This window comes from Strix uralensis, chromosome 4 (genome assembly GCF_047716275.1).
Source record: "Strix uralensis isolate ZFMK-TIS-50842 chromosome 4, bStrUra1, whole genome shotgun sequence".
In the NCBI taxonomy this organism is placed as follows: Eukaryota; Metazoa; Chordata; class Aves; order Strigiformes; family Strigidae; genus Strix; species Strix uralensis.
The window spans coordinates 78,587,669-78,607,844 of NC_133975.1; the positions used below are offsets into that span (position 1 = coordinate 78,587,669).

At 41.3% G+C, this 20,176-nt stretch overlaps 1 protein-coding gene across 3 annotated transcripts in view; it reads right to left on the minus strand.

Moving 5' to 3' along the window:
- MGAT4D (MGAT4 family member D) overlaps positions 1-20,176 on the minus strand; it is a 98,017-nt gene that overhangs the window by 25,412 nt on the left and 52,429 nt on the right. For 2 of the 3 annotated variants that reach the window (XR_012628800.1, XM_074867364.1), the window contains exons 1-3: positions 15,331-15,462; positions 4,269-4,430; positions 365-505 (exon numbers count right to left, since the gene is read on the minus strand). Coding sequence is in view for 2 of the 3 variants with exons in the window: in XM_074867364.1 (XP_074723465.1) it covers positions 365-505; positions 4,269-4,430; positions 15,331-15,421 (394 nt within the window). In the remaining variant the exon portion in view is untranslated. Of the gene's footprint in view, positions 1-364; positions 506-4,268; positions 4,431-15,330; positions 15,463-20,176 lie in introns of those variants that run through there. The other variant, XM_074867365.1, reaches the window with a different exon arrangement.

Here is a 20,176-nt window from a genome sequence, read left to right on the forward strand (position 1 = left end):
AACTGAGTGCATTATAAATTGTCCTCAGCTTCTTCATTCATAGTAATTTTTGAGGAATAAAAGACAGTTAATGCATCTTAGTCATATGACTATATGACTAAAACAGAAAATAATATTGTTTTTCAATTATGACTATTTTTTGTTGATATTTGAAAAAGTTTATCAGAATATTTTGGGGTAAAGACTTGAAACTGGAATGGGCGTGGTAAAAGTGCTTTTGCCATCCCCATTAAAATTTATACAGTTTGGCAACATTATAAAGTTTAGGGAGAAAACCCACTCCGAACTTTGAGTATGCTTCATTGCTAGAACTTAATGCAAAGTATAAACATATAGAAAATATAAGCCAAACTTTATTTCCTACCTCCAGTTCTCTGTTGCCCAAAAATAACATTTGGAAAAATGGCATCTTCATACTCTCGAAGGTGAGGTAGATAGTAGTACATGTTTGTAAGATGCACAGGGAGTTTTCCGGTGAGGTTTAACCCTTTCCACTTCATATCATCTTAAAGAAACAACAAACCCACATACACACGTAAATTAAAAAGCCAGCATTGAAGCCTATTACTTGAACTGTTTTTCTCAACTGAATGTTAGCAATTACCACACACAATGTTACTCAGTCAGAACGATTCCCCAGAAGTGATTGCATGTCATATATATTACCCTCCTGTGGCAATAATCTGAGAATCGCCCAGTACAAGCTCCCCACCCAGGCGGCAGTGCAGAGCTCCAAACCTGAACGTCCTGGGAGCTCCACCTGCATTTCCCTGTGCTTGAACAGTTGCAGGATGGAGCCATCTGAAACACACCAAGAGGTTATTTTAAAAGCAGCAGGAAAAAAAATGGTTTGGATTTTGCCCAGTTGGCAAGGAACTTTTTAAATGAAAAGAAACACAGATTCTGATTAATAGCTTTCTTAATTATGTAACAAACTTAAATGCTTTCCCCAAAATGTAACACATGGTGGTTTTCATGGCTCAAACAGAAGTTCTCAGGTTATATAAAGCCCTATGGCAAAAAGGACAGCTAGATCCAGGCCTTTACAAACTATTAGAGAAACAAAAGACTGTAGTAGTTAAGAGGAAAGTAGGGAATCATAGACTCATAGAATCATAGAATCATTCAGGTTGGAAAAGACCCTTGGGATCATCGAGTCCAACCATCAGCCCTACTCTACAAAGTTCTCCCCTACACCATATCCCCCAACATCTCATCTAAACGACCCTTAAACACATCCAGGGATGGTGACTCCACCACCTCCCTGGGCAGCCTATTCCACTGTCTGACCACTCTTTCTGTGAAAAATTTTTTCCTAATATTTGTTTTTTCTTTACTAGTTTAAAATAAAGACAAAAATAATAAGAATATTTATTCATGTTGAAATAACTCAAATGTGACCTTATAAAAATAATCCTATTTTTTAAAATAAGCAATATAAAAACCAGATACCATTAATTTACTAATTTATCTTCCCTGATATAAACAATCCTGAATGTTCCAGTGGTGGTAAAAATTCTTCAAAATAAATTTAATAAAAACTCGAACAACTTAATTCTAAAATCGTTATAAAATCGATTATAAGCTTGCAAAAAACCGTAATTGTGCATAATGTAAGATACTAATGGGGGCACAGATGATATGCACCATGCAATTTTAAAAAAGGTATTTGAATGGATTAAAATGAAGACTACATTTACAAAGAATAGCAAATGGACTTTCTAATATTTAAGAAAACTGCTTGGAAAAAACCTGAAGATCACTCCAGACTTTATTTACCAGTTGTCTAAAGGCTTAAATCTTGCTTTCCTGACACAGGCGGCATATGCCTCTCATACCAGAATTCTGTCTGTCATTCTCTGTTGCTGAATTTTTCTATACCCTACTAGCTACCTACAATGTGTATGTCTTTTTGCTCTGAAAGAAAAATAAAGCTCCTATGAGTTTATCTAAGGTAATTCATACTTCAGTGGGTGCCTCCTCCAGACACTTTATCAGTTGTGCAAAGAGCCTGTGCTAGGGCACTTCATGATATCAGAACACCACCTCAATTAGTTTTGGCCAACAAAATCACGTTAACAGCCTTCAGAGCTGCAGGAAACTTGAAAACTCACAGTTTCACTGTCAGAAAAACAACAGAAACTTTATTGACTTAGATGGAAAGTTATTTTTCCTAAGAAATGCAATTAAGATAACTCCCCAAATTTACCACCCTTCAAAGTTAGTTTAAAAAGTCTTACAAAGGACCACCATCAGCTTTATTCACTCAGCTTAGATCAATGAAGACAGAGGCTTACTGAATGGGCACTATGTTTCAAGTTTTTCAACTTCCAGAAGATATTCCCACTAAAAACTATGACTCGACAGAGATTCCCCACTCTACAGAAAACAGTTTTTATAAAAAAACCCACAAACATACAAATATATATATATATCTCTCTCCAGACATTTGTGTATGAAAGAGACCCCCCCAACTCCTCCCACTCCATTTTGCCATTAAATATACTGGAATTTTGCTGCATAGAAACTTTGGGGTTTTTTAAACCACCTTCATAACTTTTCAAGAACTTTTCATTTTTATTTGGAAGTAGTACCTATCAAGGGTTGGGCAAGGGACTTGAGTTGTATTGCGTACAATAAACCTTTTCATTTTTGTTGTAGAATAAAACTTGGCTGGAATGGGGACCAGAAAGGTAAGTAAAAATAAAAGGAAAACTATTCAGTGATTTTAAGAAATTTCTGCTTTGAATCCTGTGAATTGCCAGCTTTAATATTTTCTGATATTCATCTGGCTCCAATAAGAATGAAGAGCAGAGGGAAGGGGGACTCACACTCTCCTCTACTGCTATTATGTGCATTAGGCAGTAACTCTTTGTCGGCCGTATGTGGGGCTAGTGGTAGCTGACAACATGGTCTCTATTCTAAAGCTTGTAAGACCACAACCCTGCCAACACTCAAGCATTTGTTTATATGCGTCTGAACAGTCCCACTGAACTAATATTGAATAAATAGACAAAAAGAGGTGGGGAAGAACAGGGTAAGAAATGAAGCTGACTACACAAAGCAAGAATGCACCTTGTTCCTGGTAACAGTCCTGATTAATTCCCTATTTTAATCTGATACCAGTCTGCTCTACTGAATGCAAATAAGGATTTTTAAAAAGTAGTTTTCAGTAGCATGCAGACTCATTTTGATGTCGAGGTGTGTTGTGGAATGCTTCCAGCACAGAGATGCCCCTTCTAGTTTTCCTCCTCTCCTCAGAGAAGTAGCTCTTCCAATCTGAACAGGGAGCAAGGCACGTCCTGCACTACTACATCATTTCTTTTAGGGCACAGAACCAAACCGTCTAATTTATACGCAACTACAGTGTGCAGATAAATGGGGATGTACAACAGTCTGTAAGGCAAGGATCTAATATATTTTTAAATAAATAAGTTTAATTAAACAATGGGAAGAAGCCAGATCACTGAACTTCACTGCATATTGGTGTCCCTCTTAGAAAAAAAAAAAAAAAAAGGCAGAGAAATCCCCCCTCAAAGGTTTTCTTTTAACTGGCATCACTTACAAGCATTCACATTTCCTTCAGATTATTAACACACTACCTGCAAGATAAAAATAAAATCTAGAGGAAACATTCTTAGGCTGTATCTAACCAGCAAGACCTCATGGGGCTTCTCAACTCCTGGGTTCAGGCAAGCAGCCGGCTGCACGTGGTGTGGGTGCTGAGGTGAGACTGCACACCCTCCACGTGCACCTTGGTGCCTGGGGTCCGCTGGCAGGATGGCAGAACACTCATGGCCAAAACATCCCCCCGCAAAAAGTCACTCCACCTGGGCAGGAGGAGGACCAGGGCTGTGGAACACCTGAGGAGGTGCACCTGCCTTCCAGGGTAGACACAGCCCTAGTATTTATCAGGGTGTGGTGGCATAGTAAAAGCTGGTAAAAATAGCTTATTCAGTGCTCTGTAGTTGGCAGCAAGAGAGGGATAAGCACTGTAAGAAACTCGATTAGCCGTATCTACAGCTTTGCAACTACGACACCACTGCAGTCTATTGTGTCCCCTTTTTTTTCCTCTCCTTAGTTTAGTTACTAACCAATCCTATTTAAAGAGAGTCTACAGATTACTTCCTCACCCTTTTTTAAATGTAGAAACTTCTACCTAATGCTAATAGAATGAAACCAATGATTTTTCTCCCCATGTCAGTGATAAAGAAATGAGCACATAAAACTTTGAACCGTTAACACAGTACATTTTTATACAGACAAACCTGTATAATTTGTTGTCGAGTTCATTCTTTTTGCAACTACATGTTTAATTTCATCTAGGGCATGGCTCAGTTCCTCTGATCTTTTTTTATTTTCTTTTTCAGCATACAATAGTCTTTGCCGAAGTTCCAGAAACTGGCTTTGGTACATGTCAAAGTCATTTCCTGCAATAAGAACATAATTTCAAAGAGGTGAATTATATGATGGAATAAAGAGAAAGCTTAAGAACAGGAGATGGTCCAGAAGAAGACATGACCAGAAGTGTATAAACATTAATAAAAGAGGCTGCTCAAAGCTTACTCATGGAATAAAGAAGTCTGGGAGAGTATTAAGCAGCAGAGTTTAGGGAGCACAGCTGGGTAGAGGCTTGCAATTCAAGACAAGAACAAGAACATGACACCCATAATAAGGCAAAAGTCAGTGAAAGATTATGAGTTGCAGAGGAAGGTGATGTCCAGTAAAGCCAACAACATTTTCCACTAAGTGCTAAATCTTGATGACCCTTGTCACATTGAAGAGTGTAATTATGCAATGGTTTTCCTTTTGTATAAAACACTATTCAGATTAAAATACAGATATTAAGGTATTCAGTCTTCACCTATGAGTGAAAGAGTGCCTGGATTATATTAAGAACTATTAATAAAGATGGTTATTTGAACTCCCAGATATATTTAATTAGATAACAACTGAAACTACGCTCTGATTGAAGAATACCTTCATAATATATAGCCCACCTTTGAGGAATTACTCTACAATCCTACCAATATCAGAAACACTGTACTCTCAGCCATGGTCATCAGACACCTCTGCTGTTCTGCATAGTATTCTCAGATAATGTCAATGTTATGTTCACAGAAGATCCACTTTCCTAAGAAGCATGTACTGTCAGAACTTCTCAGTTATCACAGATGATAAACACGACTCATACCTGTCAGCGCCTCCACTGCCTCATCGCCACGTGAACACAAGATTATTAGACTTATTAAAATTAATATAAGGCAACACTTCAATAATGTCACTCACTTTGCAATAGGTAGTAAAGAAAGTAGAGGGCAGAAGGGGACTTCTACTTGATTTTAAAATGTTTTACAATACTGCTTTTTAAATTTTATTTTATTTTTTAATTTAAATGCTGTTATTTAGACGCTTCTCCCATTCTATATGTGGGCTGTGCTGAGTCCCATCCTTGGCAAGACTCATTTTCTAGGATTCACCATTGTGCCTCGGGAATAGTGAATTCCCAGGGATTCTAGCCTGTAAAAGAGACTAAGAGCAAAATGCGCAGGTAATACAAATTTGCGAGGCTTTGCAGAGGCGTTTCAAACTGGAATTAATTTGCAGTTTGGATAAATAGGGGGTTTTATTTGCAGTAAACACAAGTCCTTAATTTCATCAATAAATGTATGATCGGAAGACCCTGAAGTTTAAAACATCTAGGAAGAAAGTAGTTAGAAAAAAGACGTAAACATGCAATCTGTATTATTATTATTATTGGTCTCATTAAAAATTCAAAGTATGTTGAGTAAAATGCCCATAAAATGAATGTTTCCTAAAATTTTCTGACAGTCTTAAGAATGCTTTGACTTGCAAGAAAGGCATTCATATCTAGGAGTGTTCTGTACCATGCAGCTATGATTGTAAATTTAGCGTTGCTGAAGGAAGGGGAAAACTGGATTATTTCAGCAGTGTGCAACAAAGAAGTCCTACTTTACTGAAGTAGGTTTCTCTAAAAAATAATCAGAGAATAAACAAACAAACAAACAAATAAATAAATGGAAGGTCAAATGGGGAAAGAGATGGGGACTCCATCTTTTAACAACTACAGGGGAAAAGTTAAAATATGTTTCCAACACAAATCCATCATGAGGCATCAGGCTACAGAGCTAGAACCCCAAACCAGCTAAATTATTGGAGCACCTAAGGAGAGCCCTTTCATCTAGGAATACACTTTCTTGTCTTATGCTTTTCTTTCACAGCTGTGTTTCCAGTGCCATAATCCAACCTCTAGGTTTTTGCTTTAGAATGTATTCGAATAAAATGGAAACAGAAGTTTTAAGCTGATGTAGGTGACTTAGAGACATTAATCCTATTGTTTTCATAGCAAGAAAGTGATTCCAAATAGAGCATCAATACATGTAAACACGGTGGAGATTTATCTTGCAATTCCATGACAAATTCAGAGGTAAAAACTCAAGACACAGTAATGGATGTGCATTTTTCTTTAAATTCCAATTGCCTTTATTAGGAGCTCGATAGCATCAAGCTCCAAGAAAAAGTGGAGGTTTAACCTGCAGTAAAGTTCCACATGCTCCTCGGAAGATGCAAACAACAAAGCGCAAGCCCAAAATCTTAGGATAAATACATGCTGTCACCAGATGCAACTTACTGCTCTGGAAAGGGAATCAATCATTTTGTAATGGAGGTGTTTTGTAATTAAATGCTGGAAAGCATTGTTCCATTGACATTTCCAGTGCTGTAATAGCGTAAGATTTTGCTAAACCAGACTAAAATTGCCCTCAGTACAGCTATATTATAGGAGGAATCAGTAAAAAAATTGCAGATGAATGACAACATTGTAGTCCCTCTCTTTACAATTCTTTCAGTTATCCAGTGTCAGTGTGACTCAAAACTACCGGTGTCACTACGGGGCTGACATTTTGGCAAGCACCAAGTAATTGTAGTTTTATTTGCTTAACTTACAGGTGAGCCTCCAAAATGCCATAGATGCTTCTGGCAAATAAAAGGTCAATACTCAGCTATCACTGAGTACACCCAAAGAAGCTGGCATTTGTAATCGGCCTTCCCTATTTCTTCAGACTGGAAGAAGGGAACCACATTTTTGAATCTTTCAGAAGTGAAGCCTCTGTTCGGCTAGTAGAACAGGACTTAGTAATTGCTTATCACATTCAATTTTGACAGCTGGGGAAGCAAGGGTTTGACAAGAGGAACTCACCTTCGCGAAGAATGAGTTTGTTATTATAAACATATATAGTTCAAAACAGAACACGAAATGTTCTAAGTGTTATTAGAGCATATGTAAATGAGCAGTTTTAACTATTAGTAAACCTTTGGCAAAAACTGTGTGTTTGGAAAGCAGTACTGAACTTTTTGTATTTTACTGTGCAATAAGGTACTGTCATGAACAGTATTTATTACTGATATAATTGCAGCAAGATAGGAAGATCTAATTAGAAGCATTATGAAGCTAAATACTCTAAATATTTAAACGGTTATTAAGCTTAAATGGCTTTGTGTGTGTGGAAAGCGTTGCTCTTTAAGTATCTAAGGATCTACACAGAACTAAACCAGCTGCTTGCAATAGCTTGCTTGGAAAGCAGCAGACGGGACATTTTCACACACGCAGCTCACTCTGGCAAGGAGGGCCAGGAGAAAGGAGCTTCGACTGTATCATGAAACAGTCTGTCCTCAGCGATAGCCTGACTTGGCAACATCTTGTCTACCAGTGGTTCTATCAGCCATGGGGAGAGTCAGGATAAAACCGGAAAATAGTGAGATGAGGACCTATGGCAAAACTACAAAAAGTGAATGAAGGTAAAGGCTTCTTTCCCCCTTGGTGAGCTGAAGGTGAATCACTCTACTCTACTCTACTGGGCTAAGGAAACCCTACTAGGAAATGTCAATGGGGTTACGCTGGCTACAAGCCAGGGGAGAAAAAAAAAAAAACAACAACCAACCAGACACAGTGATAGCACTCAAAGCTTCTGCAATGCATTTTCACAGCCTTTCTTCTGACTGCTGTCATATATACTTATGGCTACTGTAATTCTAAGATGGCAACACTTAAAATGGTTTTAAATGCAATCTGTTGTGTTGTCTCCTAATAGATACATATATATATAACTTTCTGCAGCAGAAACTGAAACTGTTTAGAAACAATACTAATCTCTAAAGCAAATTACTAATTCTGAAAGTCAACCGATTATTTATCTTAGCTCCACGCACGCATACTTCCTATCATCATAAATGCTTCCAGTTGTATTAACAGTTGATTTCTGGCAATATCTAAGAGCTGTGGAACAATTCATCACTATCTCCTCCTAGCATTCAAAGAAAAAAGTGGGAGTGATAGAAAGGAGGGAAGAAAACACCCCAAAGTCTAGCAGCAACTCTTGTTCCTATTTCTTGATTACAGTTACACTGTTTATCGTACCTAAAGCTTTTAGAAACTGAATTTTGGTTAATGCTCTCACACTAACTGCAAAAGATCTTGTCATACTCCGCACTTGGAACCACTGCTCACTGTTCAGGTTAATGAAGCATATTAAGCCACTGAGGCATGCATTGCACTAATAACTGTGGCGGTTTATTGTTTCCCGTAGCTGATCTAAAATAGAGAGACCTTTCTAAATCTTGTTACACGCTTTGCAAGCTCAGGTTTTGTTCTCTCAGAGTAAGGAAGAAAAACATATCCTCCAAACAATGTCTCCGTCTTAGTTCAGAACAGCCAGTTCTTACGCAAACACTTACATTCAACAATGTGCTAAAGTCCAAGGGTATTTAAGCACCTTTCCAAGTAAGGACACCTTTCTGAATTTGCACGTGGTCTTTAAATATTTTCTTTATAACATTACAGGACAGAATTATTTGTGTCTCCCAACAGGTTAGAGACAGCCAAGGAAAGCTACCATGAAGTCAGAAGCTGCTTCACCTGCACTGCGTACATTCACCCGTTATGCTTGATGTTCATCAAACTGGGGTAGCTTCAATTGTTGAGCTTTAAGCATAGGGCACAGCATGTCTTAATGCATATCTTAAATCTGCAGGACTCTCTGAAGTCAGTCAGTGCTCAGGTTGGTTTATTTTACACAGTTGAAAAGGGAATGTTAAGTGAACAGGTTAAGAAGCTTCTAATTGTTTCCACTCATCTGTCCTGTCCATGCTCTGATGGCAACTGGGCTGCAGGGCCTATTGCTATGGCTGATGGCAGAGGCTACGAGTAGGAAGACTACTTTCAATCAGGCACAATTTTCAGCCAGCTGGCTGAAACCTTTGCCCGGCTGTGACGCAGCAGTACCAAACGTGCAGGCTTGATAAGCCAACGCATGGGGCTTAACACGCAGCGAGGACTCTCTGACCGTCCTTTTATAGCTCTCTATGTAGGCGTCTGAGCGAGCAGAGGAGCCGGGCAGCAGTATGTTCTGCCTGTGCCTCTGCTCGTCTTTGACAGTATCCACAGCAGGAGCTTCCAGACGGTGGAGGCCAGCGGAGGGACGCGGTATTAACCCAGTGACATCAAAGAAAAGCAGCGTGCCAGCAATTTGGGGGGGAAGTTAGGGTTCCTCTGTGCCCCGACAGAGGATGTACTAGCAAGAGAATCAGAATCGCTTTCCAGTATTTAAATGAACAAACACCTTACAAAGTTAATGGCAGATCAAAGTTAATAACTAAATTTAAAAAACACATTCAATTGCATAATTAACATGGACTCACTGTTGGGTTTGGCATATAATACTTTTCACTGAACCATTTACATACTGTATCTAACTGAAAATAGATAAGCAAACTTGTTTCAAAGAAAATACAACTTAAGTTCTAATAATATTTTCTTAAACGTTGGCAAACAATCCTCATTTTAGATGTGAGTCTTTGCCTATATTAGAATGCAGTGAAAAGCGATCTTGAAACATTCAGTCACAACATCACTATGTAGGGAAGCAATAGTATAAAAATAAGTGGAAAAAAATATAAATTGAATGGATATTGCATGGTGTTTGCCCATAATTGGCATACTTTGGTTTTAATATAGTAATGTTAGTAACACGATACAGGTTCTTAATAGCAGTGGAAAATTCTGATTTGAATATGGCCTTTATCAGATAAATAAAAAGTACTCATTCACTTCAAGCAATGGTTATTGCTTCGTTCCAGTTAGTATTTTAAATATTTTTACTGTTCTGCCTGATGTAGCAACAATCGCTCATTTATACACACATTTAATTAAGTGCCGAGCCACTAACTAAAGTATTTCTGGATAAAACTGTGTTGGTCAAGACTCAGTGTGCAACATTAGGAAAGCGTGAAGGTCATATGTTTACACTTGTTTAAGTACAGGTTGTGATGAGACACTGCACAGCAAACAAAGAGAGGTCTGAAATGTTCCCTATCCCTTTCTCTGCAAAACCCAACAGTAACTAGTCTCATTTTGTACCTGAATCTTTATAGGATTTATGGCTCAATTCCTCTACTTTTGAGGACAAGGCAGCCACTATTTCACCTGAAGTAATTGCAAGAAGCAACAGACTCTTGGTTCAGTAAATTACACATCTAGAAGTCAGTAAAACTATGTAGTTTTTGTAAGTCTTGGATATGAATTTTGATATAAAATTTGGGATCAGTAAATACCAAGTCTTAAGTCCCATCTGAGGTTGTTACATGGGGTTTTTTTAACACCTAAATGCAGAACTATGCAAAGAAACTGAGTAAGCTGTCAGTGGACTGGAGAAACTCTTCCCTTACCACACTGTGGATTTCAGCGACATCGTGACTGCGTGTTGGGGCAAAACCTGGATGTGCAATAACCTCTGTGCTCTCAGTTCCACTGGAAGAAAACATATGCGGGAAGGCAAGGAAGGGAGATGTAGCCTACTGGAACAACTGGGAAAAATGGTGGTTAAACACAGCCTAACAGGCCTAGAGAAGGCAGGAAAATTGGTTTCTGCACATTCATAAATCTGGGTAAGCTGTATTGGCTGAAATGAGAATGGGGTAATTCAAGACTCCTTATCAAATCTGTCAATTTGCCACTATTTAACTGAAGCTCTGAGCCAGAGCGTGTCAGTTGGGTCTGGACAGGAAACGTGCAGAGAACTCCATCACAAATGGTAGAATGTCCTGGGGACCTACGCTCGGGTGCACAGCAGGAGCAGGGGTTGGCCAGCCGAAGCAAAGCATCACACCGTGGGCAGAAGATTATTGGAAATAAAAGAAATGCGTAATCAGCTGTTTGGGCTAGCATGTGCGTTACCGTATTTCAACCGCAAAAAAATGACTTTTGTCAGAAATACCTTTTTAACCCTTTGTACCCCTTTTCCTGATGAAAAGTTTTGTGAAATAATGAAAAATTTAATATGTTAAACAATTTGATAAACCTTAAGTATATTTCCGTGAATGCAATTAAGTGTGAACAGTTTCTCTCTTCTTCACCCCCCTCAAAGTAATAACTAAAGTAACCCAGGTTTCACAATGTTTGACTCAACAGGCATATATTAACGTGCTTAGGTCCTTGTGACATCATATTTTAGTATCGTTTTCTCCTAACTTCCAGACAAAGCTTAGTTTTAATTTACTTGAATTATCTCACAAATTTAGGTGAAAAGGGCAGCAACATGTTCAAAGAGATCAAATCTTGTAACCCTTACAAGCAACATGAAGAAGTGCTGCCATGCAAGATAATCTGATTTACTTCACTGCTGTGGCTTCTAAAAAATTCATTGTTATTCAGCCAAGACACCAAAGTTTATCTTTATTCAGGAATAGTCTTTCCTCTGAAAAAGCTTTATGTAAGCTCATAGTGAGTTCATAATGCACTCCTGCCTTCTCCTTTACTGTTTTTGAAGATTTGCTACCTCCTTACATTTACTTTCATATTTTTGTATACCTGTGACATTTCTTGTTGATGAACATTTACATGGAAAACAGCAGCTAAAACTGTGTGAGAAAACCACTACATATATTGTGAGCTGTATTCCATAACCACAAATCTATATGAAGAGTATTTATATGAGAGCACATACTTTTCGTCAGGGGAATTAAGAAGTGGATTGTAACTCAGTTGCACAACAGCAGGAACATCCGCATCATCCTGACAACAGCCTTTCCTGTCCTCAGATGCAAACTGTTTGCTTCAGACAGGTTTTGCTTGGGGGCGGGGGAGGGACCAAAAAGCTCACAGCAAAGCCATGCAGGACGTAGAACAGGTATTGCTACAGCAGTCCATCTGATTACTTGCTAATAGCAGCCTGCCTTCGCAAGCACTCTAGAGGATGTTGAAGGAATCACCAGGCAAGTTTAGACAGACAGTGTCAGGTCTTGCTGAACATATGGTGTTTACCTATTGTCTCTGTAATTACTTTTATCTCTTTTTTTTTTTTCCCCCCACAAAAGTATCAGCCTATTTAAAATTAAACATCTGCTTCTATCTGTAAAGCAATGGAAAAAATGACTATGAAAACATCTTTGTAAGGATAGTTAAAAATGCATATAGTATTATTGACAATAGCTGAAGTCTAGTGACTTTGGTAGATCCTGAACTTTCATTTTGAAGTGCATGAGTGATGCAGAAGCATCTTGCCTGCTATGCCGGTTCAAGTTACCTGTACTTAAGTCTCACAACTGCAAGTCAACACTCAGGCTGCAGTGAGCAGTTAGAAGCAGTACCAAACAGCCAATTATTTACTGCTGTCATTGACAGCAAACACATTTCAACCCAAATCTCTCAAGCTAGCTAGCTCCTTAGTATAAGGCGTTTAGAGGTCACTGGCTTAAGCTATTGATTTTTATTTGCACAGAAATCAGGACAGAGCCAACACCCGGTTTACACTTCAAGGTCTGAAAGGCTTTGAGACTGCAGAGAAACTGAACAATATTTTACAGGACTATTACATACTTTTCATATTAGGGAAGTACCTAAGACCACTAGTCTTGAGCTAGGATGCCCTGTCCTAGTTGTACAACAAACATCATTTGCAATCCCAACATCACTACAATCCAAAAAACAATAACTGGATAGAAACTGAAGGGAACACTACAGACTACTGCTGCTTAGCATGATACCCTGCAGCCAAAGATCAAGAGCAGCCTGAACGTTTTAATGGACAAAGCAGAGGAGGAAACTTGAAGTGGAGATTTAACAAATGTGTGGAAGAAAATGAGGCAGAGAAGAACATTTGATGAGTGAAAGAGATGGGAGTTGACAAGCTGAGACAGTACTTGACCTTCCAGTAACAGGTGGGGTAAGTGAAAAAGGCATTAGAAAAGCAAATAAACGTTGCAGTCTGAGGTGCGAGAAAAGTGGGGACTCCTGTAGTGCTCTAGGCATGTCAGTGGAAAGGCAAGTCCAGCAGCGCAGAAGGGAAGAAGAGAGGTTTAACTCCCAATGCTGCTCCCTCTGTGGAAAAAGGTAAAAACATAGGGCTGCTCCTGGGTTTTTCTGGATGGGTCGAAGGCTGCTTCTGTCTTCTAACACCACTCAGGAGCAAAGACTATCTTTTCCAGCCACGCAAACTCAACACAAAGCCATTCACCATGTGCTATTACCTCCTCCTTTAGTTACTAGTATCAACTCTTTATTTACATGTTTGTGAGATTTACCAAGCTTAAGAGAGAACTTGTCTCTGAACACTACATATTTACATTTGTAATGGTTAAAAGTTTGTTATGAAAACAGGTGTTAATAATAATCATTAGGAAAATGATACCATCTGAAAGGAATTAGTTACTCTGTTTACTGCGGAGGAGGAGACAACTGCGGAAAGAGAAAAGTTAAAACAACACATATACATATATACCACAACACATTACCCTTCTGCCCCAAGAAAACCCAACAAAACTACTCCAAAGCAAAACACCCCAGCACCGAATGTGAGCAGCGAAAGGACAAAAAAGAAAGCAGAGTGAAAATGGAATTTCAGCAACGAGGAGTCACAAAATACAAGTCACAAGATAACATGGTGATAGGGGTGGTAACTGTGGATGGGACAAATGCTTTCATTCTATCATCTCTCGGATCTCAGTTTCTTGAGACACACCCTGCTTGTACTTCTGTTTCTCCTTCCCCGATCCTAGCAGGACTGCCCCTGAGAAACGTGTCAGGTGTTGCAAGATAACCAACCATACAGCTGCCAAGAAAGGATAAAGGCAGGAGGATCAGCACTGTCTTGGCTCTGTTCTGTATTCCGTCGTGGGGCCAAGATCTCTATTGCCACTTCTACTTGTTACGAAAACAATTAATATAAATAAACTAACAGCAACTCGGAGTTCTGCATTCATCCCAGAAATTACTAATTGGCTTATTCTAATTCTTCTGCATCTATAAAACCTTTTGTAAAGGTGTATATAGGAAGCACTCCAAGATCCACCCTCTCTCCCTCACCCCAAAGCCACCTAATGAGCCACATCTGCAGGCCTCAGAGGTACTATTTGGAGAGACCTTCTAATTTATTTTCAGAAAATAGCATCAGTTTTATCTTTCCTATGTAGGCTCAGAGAATCTTAGACATGGCTTTCCGTAGATCTATCCAACATGTACCACCTACATAGCCTATTAAAAAGATATGATGTAATTTTAACGTTTATAAATAAAAATATAAAAACTCAGGTACTTTATCTCTGGATTGAACACTGGTTCTGGGGCTGGAAACACACACGTGAAAAAGCGACTGTACGTGAAGCACAAATACAGCTGCAGAATGGATAATGCTACTTTGTCCTCCCCGAGTAATATTCGAAGCACTTCAGAAGTGACAGCCACAGCAATCACCTTTAGACTTGTTCTTTCCATCCCAAGGCAGGATGCTTGTTGGTAACATCTATTAAAATTGTTTATTAAATTTGTTTTAAATCGGACCGGTTTGACCCATGGATCCAATCCCGTAAGCTGTCACGCAAACTTGTAACTCGGTGCGTGGAAGGAATGACCCTGGTGGGGACCGGCGAGCCCCCCGCCCTCAGTCTTCCCCGGGGCCAACCTCCCACTCGCGCCCGGTTCCCCTTTACCCCCAGACACCCGCTGCCGTGAGACCCACTGGAGGCGCCGAGCAGGGGGGCAGCCCCCTGTCTCCCCCCGCAACAACCCCCGACCCGGGCGGCCGCGAAGCCGTTACCGACCCTCCTCCGGCGGGGCTCCGGGAGGGGAGGGGGCGACCCGATCTCCCCACCGCTGGCCGGGATGGCCCCGCTCCCCCCCGGTACCGCTGCCCTGCCGTCGTCGGGGGGGGGAAGCCCAGGGCCTCCGTGGCCCCCGACGGCTCGGGGCAGGGAGCCAAGCCGGTGCCGCCGTGCCACCCGCCCTTCTCCTCGCCCCCCGCGGCCGGTGCCCGCTCCCACCTCGTCTCCCCGTCCACGCCGCGAACCACAGGAGTGGGAAGGCGGCGCCGAGGCACAGCGCCGTCAGGAACGGGCCGTGCCGGAGCCGCATCTCCCCGCGGGGCGCTGCCCCCCCCCTCCCTAGCGACTCCTCGCCCGGGGCAACTGCCGGCCGGGCGTGGCCGCGCCACCCTGCCCGCCCCTTGCGCCGAAAGGGGCCGGGGCAGCGAGGGAGGGGGGGGGCATGTCCCGGCCCCCCCACCCCGCTTCCCAGACTCGGGACCTGCTCCTCCCGCCACCGGGCGTCCCCACCGGAGACATCACCCTGGTGTGACCGGGACCCCACGCCCATCCCCGCCGCTGAGCCCCCCCCGAAACCCCTCTTCCCTCCCGAGAAGCCCAGGCTGTGTTTTTACAGCACAACCGGCTCGGCTGGGCCCCGAGGCAGGTGCTGCTCCCCCCAAGTTATCAGGGTTCTGTTCATTTCAGGTGCGTTTGTTTGCGGGTAAGGTGGTGTCAGGAAGCCGAGCTGGAGTGGACGATTAATCCGTGCGTTTAGCACAGTCGGATGAAGAAACAAAGCTTTTCAGTTCATCTTTAAAGAAAAAGTAGGGAAAGCGGCTGCAAAATCTAACCCGGTGAAAGTCTAACGTACGCTGGCAAACGTATTTTCCTTCTGCCATCCCTCACGCAGGTGCCTTCCCTTTATGGCGGGCACACTCCTCTCCCTTTTCAGGTCCTCAGCAATCCGTAAGCAAACGAAAAAGTAGTCCCTCTATCGAATACATCTTCTAGAACATACTTTATAAAGGGAAGGGATAGCTTATTTACCATATGCCTCCGCATCACCGTTTCCCTCTCCAAGTTAAACTAAAAGCTCAAGGCACTGCTTCTCATGGAGGATCGACATAGACTTTGGCAAGTTTGCAGCAAAATAGAGATTTAGAACTAAGAGGGACAAATAAACATGAAATATCTCCCCTGTAATGAATGAAATGCCTTTTAATAATGAATAAAATGCCTTTTAATTGACTGGCTGGTGTTTTATCTGTTACAAAGCCAAAGTGAACATGTAAATGATGTGGTCAAGGGGGAGGGCTGCTGAAGATAAGAATAACAGAAATCTTAACACTTAATCTTTGCTTATTTTCAGACCCAGTAAGGAAAAAAAAAAACACACCAACATCACATATTTCCAGAAACTAATAACAGGCTACACGTTGTACCAGGAACATCTGTGGACACAACCACTGAATGCATTAGATGTTAGTTATTAAGGCTGACTCTAAAGCAGACGCAGTTACTCAGCCACACTGAGCTGTGGTGAGCATGTACTTAATGCTGGCTTCTTAGACTAGCGCACTAACTTAAGATGAGGCAGTGCATTAACTGTTCCTCAAAAAAAAGGAAAATACTTAATCACTGAAAATGTCATTGTCCTGGTTTTGGCTCGGATAATTAATTTTTCTTCAGCTGGGAGGGGGCACAGCCGGAGCACCAGACCCAAACTGGCCGATGGAGTATTCCATAGCATGTGACCGGGAAGGAGGGGGGTTTGCTCACGTTTCAGGGGCTGCAGCACCAGGCACCACGTAGGCAGCGGCACAGAGAGTAAAGTCTGCGGTCGAGCTGAACCTGGCCGAGATATCAGTCCCTGGGTATCAGTTGGCGGGTGGTGAGCAATCACATTGTACATTACCCATTTGTACTTCCCATTATTGTTTTATTACAATCACTAAACTGCTTTTTATCTCAACCTATGAGCCTCCCTTTATTTCTTCCCCATCCCCAGGCAGAGGCAGGGTGAGCGACCGGCTACATGGTGTTTGGCTGCTGGCCGAGTTCAAATCACAACAGTCGTGAACTTCCACTGCCTTGGGAGCTACTTTCAAATCGGCTGTCCTACTTGCTCCATGCTTTCTGAACACCTCCCTCGCAGGGCACTCTTCGTACGTTATTTCATATGCTCAAGAACTGTCTACAACTGGATTAAGATGGTTTATGTTTCGGGTTTTTTGAAGGGGCTTAAATATTTCAGACCAGTTTTACTTCCCAGCAGAAGACTCTGCATTTCTGGCAAGCTGATCACCTTTAAAAATACTGTATATAGAGCATGTTGCTGAGTAACTGCTAATACTTCCACTAAACAAGTCACTCAATGGACTAGTTCCACCGAGGTGGCTTACCTGCAAGAAAGAGTTTCTAGACTTGCCCTTGTGCTTTGTAACTGAGTGTCTTTTCACCCTAAAATGATTGTCTCTCATTTTCGATACTGTTTTCACACATCTGTGTGTAAACAAGAGTAGAGATAAGAAAGACTAAAATAAATATTTGACAAACTACAGGCTCACGGGTGAAACAAGTAATGGATTCTTTTGCATGTGGGTTGCACTTATATTTTTGACTGTCCTAATATAATTTATTAATTGACTGAACAGGATGATAGAGAAGCATCTTGTGCAGTTCAAGTACTAACATTTGTGTAAAATCAAACATGCTCACTGCTGGATGACTTGATTCCGTAAAGAAACCAATTAAGTCAAGTGTTCACACTTGCTTGTTACACACTGAGAGAGATGATGATGTTTGGAACCTAAACAGAAATTAATGCACCTGAAACTACTGGGTTCGGTATAATCACCCTTACCTCCTGCCTTATTTACAGTAGATAAGTATCTTTTTACTAACAAGTCATAAAAGACTGTGAAAAATCTGTCAAAAATGCATGCTTTAGTATTTTTTTAAATAAACAAATGTGATTGGTTACTTTAAAAGTTGGTTACTTTTACTTTAAAACACAGATATAAATAAAGAAAGCCTTGTATGAGCGAAATAAGTATAGACTAGATCAACACATCTTTTAAACATTACAGAAGTGCTTTAAAACAAGACCTTAAACATTTTCAAGCTTACCTCAACAAGTCTGATTATAACACAGAGAAGTGTGGTGCAATGTATTGTCAACACCGGATACTCTACACATCAGTCCTGGAGACTGGAAGCAGAGAGAACTGGCTGAGAAAACAGCGATCGTGTACTGTGCATAATTCTTGTTACGGTAAAGTTCAAGACCCAAATAGGAAGTGGAACAAATTCCAAAATATGTGGTAGAAGAAGTTGCTTTGGTTCTTAACAATCCATACCAAAAGGAATCTCTATTTATAAATAACAGGGAAAAAAAATATTGATATGAAGCTATTTAATCAATCAAAAGTTGCAACGGAAAGTGAAACTCTTGAAGCAGTAGGAAGGTTTTATTTTGGTACACATCAACAAAAATCTCATCAGCTGCAAACTTCTCTCAGCGCTGTTTGCACAGACCCACGCTTTAAGGGTGCACCTGCTGGGCTTTCGAAGCAATTCCGGTAGCTCATGCTCCCAGTGAACTCTCTCAGAGCAATCCAGGCGTGGGCATAAAGACTGACAGCAAGGACCTGACCACCCTTCCATTTCTTCACGTTGTTACAGCTCCTCCGCCTTCCCAACATCAACACCCCACCGCTGCTTGAAGCCAGGATTCTCCTGACGACGAGCTTTCAGCCTGGCTGTGTTTAAATACCGCCGCAGCAGCAGTGCTCTGCCAAATTGTCAGAGGAGAGGTGTAGCACAATCTTTTTTTCCCTGATCTGGATTATTTGCTCAGACTTGTTTCCCCTAGGTGGGAGCTGTAGCTTACCTAGGCCCTGCAACACAGACAAATTTCTTCCAGTTTCTTTTATCAGTTCTTAGGCACTGGATCTCTGATATTTTTTCAAGATATTTTCTGCAGTTTTTTTGGCTACCTTGGACAAACTTATATGCAGGTAACGTGATAGAACCATCATGCCATCCTGTCACCAAGTGAGAATACTTTTTAACAGAAAGAAATATTTTTTAGTTTATTTTCATCCAGTAGCACTCCGATGCTTTAAAAGTCAGATTACCCACTTAAGAAGTTACACTGAAAAAAATGACCACCTGCTGCCGCTTAACATGCACTACCTCTCCTCATATTTTTTGAGAGTAGGAATCGGATGAGCAAATAATTGAAATTCATGTATCAACAATTCCCCCGCATGAAACTCTGCACCCCTACCAGTGCAAAAATCCAAAGGGAGGATGCCAAAAGTGTTGGTCCACCCTCTGAAATTGTCTGTGGTACACCAGGCTACCAGACCTGCTGTGTGGCTTTTGATTCTGTGTAAAAGGTACTTCAATTTCCTCATATTAAAAAATGTATCAGAATCTGGTCAAGCAAGTCTGTCAGCTCCCTTTCAACCCTCCAAATTTAGCATACAATTTAGAGGAAAAGGAATTCCTTCTGCTGTCCTCAAAGGAACTGTTCCACCCGTGTTTACTGAAATAATCATTAATTATAACACAATGGAAGTACTGATCGGAACGAAATGGAACACTTGGGCTGAACCTCCGTTCAGCAGTGGCAAAACAGGATCTAGGGCAAAGCACCCCGCCTTAAAAGCATCAAGCCCAACTAAATTCATAGCATCTTTCTGATTAGCGTTGCCTTCAGCTACAGCGGAGGCAAGAACAAGTCTTCGAGCACAGTTTGGTAAACACTTCAACAGGCACAAGCGACCCCAGGCTTTGCAACGCATCACAACCGAGCTGTAGGTGTTAACTGTCACCTCAGGAGGCACCCTGTCCCCTGGGACACCCCACCAGGAGCCAAAGCCTCTGGGCTCTGGGGGCAGGAGGCGGTTTAGCCTGAGCATCAAGCCCGCAAGCCAGCCTGAGACTGCCCTCCGCTTGCCCTTCGCCCGGAGCCAGGGTGTTAATGTAAATTCAGTCTCAAAAGAACCCCCTAAGACTTAGTTAGAAGTTTTAGAAGGCAGGCATTCTTTATTGCAGCGCTGGATGCACAGGGGAT